Source organism: Scleropages formosus, chromosome 6 (genome assembly GCF_900964775.1).
Source record: "Scleropages formosus chromosome 6, fSclFor1.1, whole genome shotgun sequence".
In the NCBI taxonomy this organism is placed as follows: Eukaryota; Metazoa; Chordata; class Actinopteri; order Osteoglossiformes; family Osteoglossidae; genus Scleropages; species Scleropages formosus.
Genome location: NC_041811.1, coordinates 4,663,203 through 4,672,700, shown reverse-complemented (window position 1 = coordinate 4,672,700; position 9,498 = coordinate 4,663,203). Strand labels below are relative to the sequence as shown.

At 43.1% G+C, this 9,498-nt stretch overlaps 1 protein-coding gene across 1 annotated transcript; it reads right to left on the bottom strand.

Moving 5' to 3' along the window:
- Positions 1–979: 979 nt before the first annotated feature.
- marchf5l (membrane-associated ring finger (C3HC4) 5, like) lies at positions 980–8,369 on the bottom strand. Its single transcript, XM_018734459.1, has 7 exons — positions 8,249–8,369; positions 7,581–7,676; positions 5,874–6,076; positions 5,605–5,735; positions 5,331–5,514; positions 4,367–4,533; positions 980–3,200 (listed from the first exon to the last, which is right to left on the bottom strand). The coding sequence occupies exons 2-7, from the start codon at positions 7,607–7,609 to the stop codon at positions 3,042–3,044; spliced, it is 873 nt and encodes a 290-aa protein (XP_018589975.1). The 5' UTR covers positions 7,610–7,676; positions 8,249–8,369; the 3' UTR covers positions 980–3,041.
- Between the last annotated feature and the right edge of the window lie 1,129 nt (positions 8,370–9,498).

Sequence of the window (9,498 nt, the reverse complement as noted above, 5' to 3'; positions counted from 1 at the left end):
TTATTCGGGCACGATCTTAAAGTTATAGTGCATGAACATTTACACTTTTCAGGAACTTAAGAGATCATGGGTGACGTGAGTGGAGAGGGGGTGCGGTGGCGCAGTGGGTTGGACCACAGTCCTGCTCTCCGGTGGGTCTGGGGTTCGAGTCCCGCTTGGGGTGCCTTGCGACGGACTGGCGTCCCGTCCTTGGTGTGTCCCTTCCCTGAGTTGCCGGGTTAGGCTCCGGTTCCCCGTGACCCCGTATGGGACAAGCGGTTCTGAAAATGTGTGTGTGTGTGTGGGTGACGTGAGTTTGGAAGAGGTGAGTTTTAAGACTCTTTTTAAATGTGCACAGACATTCAGCAGTTCAGAATAAGAGGAAGAGGTCATTCCACCACAATGGAGCCAGAACCAAGAACCTTTGTACTTTACCTTTAGTGCGTGGGGCCATCAGGTGGGGAAATGCGGAGGAGTTTAGCAGTCTAGTTGGGGTGTAGTGGATGATCAAGTCTTGTAGATATCTGGGAGCAGTTCTTTTGATGTATTTGTAGGCTATAACCAGGGTCTTAAATTTAATCCGGACAGCCAATGCAGAGGGAGGAGGAAGGGAGATACGTGGGAATGCTTCGGCAAATCAAACACAACTCGTGCAAGCAGCATTCTGACTCAGCTTGCAGAGAGGTTATATAGGATATTGTCAATGTTTTTATAAAGTAATGAGTCAAGAGTCATGAGATGTTTCCCTTATTGATTTAATTGTAAAATGTGGTCCTTAATAAACAACACACATCCACCCTAAACCTGAACAGTACACTAGCAATCCACCAGGTACATGTCACATATGCATTGTAATTTGAACAACAGGACCCATGTTTGAATCCCATCTCCTACTGTAGTAGACTTGTACAAGGTATTTACCCTAAACTGACATAGTAAAAATGACTCAACTGTTAAAATACATCATCATGGTTAATTATTTTTTAGAAAAGTTTCAGATAAATAATGTAAATGTAACATGTGGCAACTATTTCATCTCAGCTTCTAAACTCTTCCAAGACATTTGTCATACACTTAAACTTGTCACGAGAACCTGATGTCCAGCACTTCAACTGCAGGGGACAAGGTCACTGTAGGCATGTGCCATTCTTGTCCCTGAGCCGCCATCAAGCAGCATGGTCCGAATCAGCAACACCGGTTTTCTCCAGAGGCATCTATAATCAGCCTATAAGCTCTGCACCCCACCCCAGGAGAGCTGAGGTGTGGTACTTAGCGCATATTTGCCTCATATCCGTTCGAGGTCCAGCAGTATTCATGCTTCATTAGACTTGCAAATAGATCAATCTGTCAAACGTAAAAGCACCAATACTCCAGAGGGGTGACACATAGTCCACAACCAACAGAAATTAATTTCCTGCCTTTTCTCTCCGATTCAAAGTCATAAACAGACTGAGCAAACCTTTGAGTCTCGACCAGTGTTCTATCAAAATAATGACTTATCTTGCATGTTGTCCTACACCATCAACACCTTTTCTACAGTACAATGCAGGTACAAGTCACCCCTAGGCAACATCAAGATAAAACTCACTGCAAAGGGGGACAATGTGTTTCTGGAGTACAAGCAAAGACAAATACATTGAGAGGATAATATCATAGTAACAGAGTTATAACCTCAACAAAATGCCACTTGGCATTTCATTTCTGTCTGTATTGCTTCGATAGCCCCTTAATTTGCTCCAATCTGAACACAGAGTTCATTCCAGTTCATTACATCGTAGGTGCAAATAATTTATCTCACATGTGATTTACATCACACTGTTGATTCAAGCTGCTATCCTTTCTCATCAGAATAAATTGGCACTGTTGGCCCTAAATCTTTTGCCTCCATAATTCCCTCATCATGGCTAACAGATCCGATATGCATGTCAATTTTTTGGATCCAGTAAACAGAAGTGGCATTCTATGAGGAAAGTACACATGTATTAATTCTTTATTCCTGAGAGTTCTGCCATGGATTTAATGCAACTGTTTTATTATTTTATTCTGAGTTGTTTTACATTCTGCAAAAAGTGCTCAGAATTACACACATTGATCTTAATTGTTTTATGTAGAAGCATTTGCCACTGACACGTACTGCACAGTTTAGTTTAACAACAATACTAAAGAGTTAACATTTCTGTCAAAAAATGATTGTTATTTTATGGACTTAATTTGAATACATGAGTCTCCACCTTCACACTAAATCTTTAATGACACCTACTGGAAGAAATAGTACACAGCAGGCCTACAACCTATCACAGTTCTCAGGAAGTACACAATTATTGGATTAATTAATCGACAAGCTATACTTAATTTTAGTTTGTGGGGAGAATATTTTTTTTATTTTCAGTGTTTTTAAATTAGTTTCAATGTACAGTATCACTGTAAACCATAAGTCCAGTTGCTGGGCACAACCTTGTTTCCACAAAAGCATCTGGTAAAAGAATTTCATGAGAAAAGGAGGTACCATGTCTTCCCAGCTCTTCTGCAGTAGCTCCCAGAGATGTAGGACATGCGTGTATCACTCTGCTTTCAATCTTCAATCCAATTCATCCTTTGCACTTTACACTGGTACTATATGTGAAGGTTTGCATAGTGTTTTTGTACCTACAGCTGGTTAGTCCTGACCAGTTAGTCCAACTTCACATGCACAACAACCATAAAGCTACATTGAGTTTGTACTTTAAAAAATACGCATAAGAAGATGGACACTACTTTGAAGAGTCAATGTGCATCCAAAGAGAAGCAAATATCACACAAATTTAAAACATTATCATGGTTACTTTTTGACTTACCCTCCTAGTTTTTACTGTAATACAACAAAGACAAAATGAGTCCACATGCATAACTGTTGGCACTTCTCCAGAGCATTTCTCCACAGGAAAAAAGCCAAATAAAAACAGTGACGAGGTTACAAAGCAAAAAGTTTGACTTAAGTGTGAGAAAAGGGGAGTGTAAGTAGATGTTGAGGCATCAAAGGGAAGTGATATTCCCACAACAAAGGCCTGGAACATCTTTTATTGTCACTCATTGCCGCTGTCCTCGTTGTCCTCGTCCTGGGGTCCATCTGTGTTGTCCAACTCTGGGTAGTTGAGGATATGCCGGTTGGCCTGGATGAGGTACTGCTGTTGCTTGAAGTACACCTTCAGCACGCCCTTGATGATGACGAAGGCAATACCACCCTGAAACATTGTATATTTAGTGGGAAGTGAGCAATTGACCCTGAAAATCTGCAGTCTATTTAAAGGGGGAAAACAGCATAGGTATGTATGTGTATATACACCCCCCCCCACTATCTGCCCTTAATCCGTTCCTGAAAATGGGGTGGATACGGAAAAGGTAGATAGGTGGGGCTCGTTTCCCATTATTCTTTATGAGGAAAATTACAGTCGGTTCCTAGCCCATCCCAAAAATTCCAACTAACTTTTACTGATGCCTACAAAAATGACATAAAACATCAAATAATTTAAATACACACACACACATACACACATTTTCAGAACCGCTTGTCCCATACGGGGTCGCGGGGAACCGGAGCCTACCCGGCAACACAGGGCGTAAGGCCGGAGGGGGAGGGGACACACCCAGGACGGGACGCCAGTCCATCACAAGGCACCCCAAGCGGGACTCGAACCCCAGACCCACCGGAAAGCAGGACTGTGGTCCAACCCACTGCGCCACTATAATAAAGTACAACAGTACTTTACTGTATATAAGTTGCCCAGACCCACCAACAGCACCATGCTACTTGCAGAGTTACAGAAAAATGGCTCCGAAAGTGTCAGAAAGTGTCAAAACAAAAGCTTTCTTGCACCTCTATAGGACACAGCACACTCTAGAGAGCTCATAGAGCACACACATGACAGGGTGAATGCTCTCAAACAGAACAACACAGAAGTGATTAAATCTGTATCCCATTAATCATCAATGGGAGTCACTCATCCCATAACTCCCCACAATGGTTGCTCACCAACTATTTACATCCATGGCAACAGTGTATGTTTTTTTAGCACTTTATAGTATGTTGTCAGTTTAAGTAAGAAAATATAATTGTGTTCTTAAATTATAATTTTTTATGTTTCTCTTCTTTCAAATCATTTTGCTTTACATAAAGGTGTTATAGTGGGAAGGATCAGGGTAGATAGTGAAGAATGATATTAATTTTCAAGAGGCATTGCAGCAAAAGTGCCGATACTGGGAGCGCTTACACACACACACACACACACACACACACACACACACACACACACACACACACACACACACACACACACACAAAAACGTAACAACAACAGAAATGAGTCCTGTGGCTGTGAAGAGCACATGCCCACCCGATCCGACCCCTCACCAGGACAGTGCGCTGTAGGCTGGAGGAGACCCTGCGGAACATGAGGCGGCCCACGAGGCTGGCAATGGTGGGGAAGATGAGGGCACCACACAGTGTGCGTGACACTGACAGGTGGTCACTGCTGTAACCTCCATCAGCAGGAACGCGTGGCAATGGCCGTCCAATCCCTGTAGAGAAAAGCAGTAGGGTTGAAAACTGCTGCACAATCAAATGCGATGTGATTGTCACATTCCTTTGTTACTGACCCCCAGAGTCCCTATTTATCGTTTCCCTGAAGTTAGCAACAGGTGGTATAATATTCCCACAGCAAAGGCCTGGAGCAAGGTACTCACCCTGAATTGATACACTAAAAATACTCAGCTACAGAAATGGGTGTATAATTGTTAGTAAGTTAATATACAAACCTAACGTTGTAAGTAGCTTAGTACACTGGCTTCACACATTAGGAACATCAAAGGGACTGGCAGTCTGTTTTTGACAGTGTATCTCCAACACCAGGCATGAGCTATAGTGTGGAAGTGAGGTGAATTAAGGTAGCCACACTTTTATTCTGTTCTGGGTTCTACCATCTACTGCCAGGGAATGGACGGACTAGTTAAAATGGAAAGACAATAAATTAATGGGAAACGGTATCTTGGAAAATTCATAACTCAGATGTTTGTGGATCAATGAGCAGCCACTGTATAGAAACTTAACACTAAAGCTAAATCAATGATAAACACTAAGCCAATTAATTCTTACAACACTAAGCTCATTAATGATAATTTAAACAAGGCTGGAAGCTCTGATAGATACTAAAAAGTTAATCCATCATCTAACCCAGAGAAGACTTCTAGTGGGTGACGATGTACTTTAGCTGCACGTGCCAAGAAACTGATGCTGGTGGATCAACTTCATTCGGAAAAACACCTTTTGTCCAACTATGTGCCAAGTGGAAGCCCCCAACCCCTATGGTGACCCTCACCGGGCACAAAGCCACTGATCAGCTGTAGCTTGGTAGAGTGCTTCTGCCACAGCCGCACCACGTAGTCCTCCCAGCGGATCATCTTGCCCAGCACCAGCATGACCGGTATGGTGGGCAGGCCCATGAGCAGGAAGAGCGGGTCTGCCCGCTCCATCACATCCAGCCCCTTCTTATGACCAACCACCTGGGGCGAAACACAGACCAGTCAGCCTGAAGAAGAGAAGAAGACATCATTGAGGAAGCAAACTAATAACCGGCAGCTAACAGAGCTCACCTGCATCACTGTTACTGCTCCATAGGTGACCGCAGACCAGTAGACTGTGCCCACAACAACGCCAGCAGCTGCGAAGGGGCTTGCCCTGGACAAGGCGCGGTCCACCTGCTGTAGGAAATAGACCAGGGGCCCTGGAGAGTACAGGTAAACGGCTATTCTATTACAAATTCACCTTAAAGGCATCACCAGCATTATTTAAGTGTATGCTGAGGGGGATTATTATTAATTATTACTATTGTTTAGTCATTCATGTGATGGGCAGACCGTACCCATTTTGGGGAAAACAATGCGGTACTCGGTACCACACTGAGGGCAGCTCACGGCCCCAGCTCCATTCCCCTTCTGCTTCTCGTCGAGCCAGCGCTGCAGGCATGCCTGGTGGATCCACTTGGTGCAACCGCGGCAGCGACAGGGACTCACCCATTCTGCACCACGGTCCTCACGCTCCGTTGCAAAGCACACCCAGCAGTGCCTGCAGGAATCACACTCAGTCAGGGGGATGCGCAGCAAACATGCACTCACACAGAACAATAATACCTCAAAGTATACATTATATGTGGTCTTTGACATGCACATACACGACTTAGGCCAGATTTCCCATCAACCTTATTATATTATTCAGGTCCATTTGGTTGTAACATTTACAACTGACGGCTCCATCTGCTGTACAATGATATTGACATGACATTTTAGCTGATGCTTTTCTCCAAAGCAACTAACAATATTAAGTTACCTACAATTACGTACCCATTTATATAACTGAGTAATTTTACTGGATCCAAAGGCAGCAGCACTAACCACTATGTTAGCAGCTGTTTATGAATGTCTTTGCTTGTGATCTCCTTCAAATTACTTATTTCAATTGCTAACAAGTGAAAAAGTGAGTACTCTGGTGGTACTGAAAAGAGAGAGAGAAAAAAAAACAGATTTAGAATTAAAGTATATATAATTATAATTTTCTATACCAGTACTATTCTAGTGTGAATAATGTGTGAACTTACTGCAAAAATTTAACAAAGCCCTAGTGTACAACACAGCCCATCTATTTCCATCCATTTTCTTTCCCACTTGTCCTAGTAGGGTCGCGGTGGCAGCAGGCAGAGCAGAGAGGCCCAGTTGCCCCTGTCCCCCACAACTTCTGCCAGCTCAGCTGGGGGGATCCCCAGCCATTCCCAGGCCAATTGTGAGATATAATCCCTCCAGCGGGCCTGGGCCGACCTCGGGGTCTCGTCCCAGTTGGCTGTGCCCAGTATACCTCCAAAGGAAGGCGCCCAGGGGGCATCCTTATCAGATGCCAAACCACCTCAAGTGGCTCCTCTCAATGTAGAGGAGTAGCAGCTCTACTCCGAGTTCCTCCCGGACATCCGAACTCCTCACCCTATCACAGAGAGTGAGTCCCAACAGTCTGTGGAGAATACTCATTTCAGCCGCTTGTATCCGTGATCTTATTCTTTCGGTCATTACCCAAAGTTCATGACCATAGGTGAGGGTAGGGGCATAGATCGACCGGTAAATGGAGAGCTTTGCCTTATGGCTCAGCTTCCCCTTCACCACTACAGTCCGGTACAGTCTGCGGCCGATCTCGCGCTCCCTTCTCTCCTCACTTACAACATAGCATTCATGTTAATTTTTTTTATATCGTTATGGTTCACATTATAAAATCATTTTGGCCTAATGAGGTGGTCATTAGAATGGAATCTATTGTAAATTGAGGACCACCTGTATTTCTGTTATTATTTATTCATTAATCTGATACTTTTTTCCAAGGTGACTTGAAATTTGTTTGTACACTAAGATGTTTTCACTGATTTACCCATTTATACATCTGGGTAATTTTTACTATACCAGTTCAGGGTACCTTTATCAATGGTACCACAGTACCAGATTTGAACCTGGGTCCAGAGTGATGGCTCTAACCATTATGTTTCATGTAGACACAGTACAGCAAGAGTGCAGCGAAGGACTCGGACCCTTACTTCTCTGGCGGTTCCTCCACACTGGCCATGGCAGGTAACGTCTGCTCCCTGACGCCCACTTTACCATGGGTCTGTGAACAGGGACTGTTGTCTCTACTGTACACACATACAAGAAGAAGTCAGAAATTTACACTGACTGATTCCATACCAATGATTATACACACAGTAGAGTAATCTTGGTGTATCAACTTCAGGCAAATACATAATAAAAAAACTACATAGGAGCAGCGCATGGACTCGAACTGACAACCTCAAGGTTATATAGGTCCCATAACCTTACTCCGTAAATGTTATAAATAGAAAAACGTCTATGACGAGACAGACAGTGTGCTGCTTGATACTTCTTGGTTCCATGCAAATGTCAAAATGGTGGCATTTGATTTTCCAACACACAACTTTTCTGAGTCATACTCAACACAAGCACTATACATTTAATTGCACCTGGCCTGGGTGGTAAATTATTATACATTTAAAATGCTTAGAAACACGTTTATTTTAAACTTTCGCTTAGGTTAGGTAACGTGTCAGCGCAGAAAGTTTACTACGTTATGATCCTCCTCCTCGGCTCGGACTCGGAGCAAGGAGGAGGATAACGTAAACTTTCTGCGCTGACACGTTACCTAACCTACTAAACTAAAGACAACAAAATGGCCGAAAACATATCTTACCTCGATTTCGACTTAGTGTGACTTCAAACCTCCGATGCCCTTCTACGTTTTACATTTAATTTCATTAGATTTGCAGGTAGGCCACCACTGCTGATATTAAATCACCTTCCCTTTAACTGTGTCCTCGCGCTACTGTCGTCAAACAGGAAGCAGCTTCCAGCATCCTGTTGTGTGTTAAAGGGGAGGTGGTCCTGATAGAATTCTAGTGTTGGAGTTCTGACACTAATATTATGTTTATAACTAAATTGCACGAATGACACAAAAACTTTTGCAGTCGTCTTGGCCGGCACGGTGTCACAGCACCTGAGTGGTGGTGTGACGGGATGTGGGTTTGATCTCTGCAGTCTGTGTGTAGAGTTTACATGTTCTCTTCGTGTGGGTTTTTTCCACATACTGTTCAGGTTGGCCATAGTGTGTGAATGACAGAAAGTGTGTTCCACTGATGTATGGATAAGTGACCCTTTATTAGTTGTGTACACATCATTGTAAGTGACCTGGGGTGAAGGTGGACTGATAGCACTTACATAGTGTTCACTGGAAGTTAAGTGTTTGTTAAATAATGTAAATATCTTGCAGGTTGTTGCTATGTGGCTGGCTTTTTGTCATCATGTCTCTCATTCCCAAGCTGTGACAAACCATGAAAGTCATGGTTGATTGGTCCATCCCTGCAGGACCTCTGGGCTGGTTATTTTCCATTATGTCTCTGGCTTTATGTCAACTTGGGTGCTTGATGGAATTCACCTCACCTCCCGTATCAGGTTAAAGTTGGGTGATGCATTCTCTGCCCCCCCTTTCTGAAAAACAAGCAACTTCTGCACAGCTTCTGAGTTTTTTTCTTCTTGTTTTAGTAAAATCAACTATCAATAGTTGTTTTAAGCTCAATATCATGATTGATCAGATGCACTAAATTTATTATTTTAATTTAAAATGTAATGAATTTTTCCACTTACAGCACTTGTAAATTGGAAAAAAAAAGTATCAGATAAATGTAAGTCAGATTTACAGTTATTCATTTACCAGATGCTTTTCTCCAAAGTGACACACATCTCAGCGAAAGTACAATTTGTGCATTACATTAGGAGAAAGAGACATAGTTGCAAACATGTGATTCATAAGTAAACCTAGTTTGTTTCTTTCCATACTGATTCTTAGTGTGTACTGTGTGTCAAGTGAAAAGTTGCCTGCAGAGCCGTGGCAGTGTTTGCAGTAGTAGGGTGTGTCCTGCCTGGATGTCTTACATGATGGCTGGC

Coding starts and splice junctions, on each gene's coding strand:
- marchf5l (XM_018734459.1), bottom strand. CDS start 7,609: ATGGCCAGTGTGGAGGAACCGCCAGAGAA. Junction 5,736..5,873: donor CATTGTTTTCCCCAAAATGG/GTACGGTCTGCC, acceptor TGTACTCTCCAG/GGCCCCTGGTCTATTTCCTA. Junction 5,515..5,604: donor GAGCAGTAACAGTGATGCAG/GTGAGCTCTGTT, acceptor GTTTCGCCCCAG/GTGGTTGGTCATAAGAAGGG.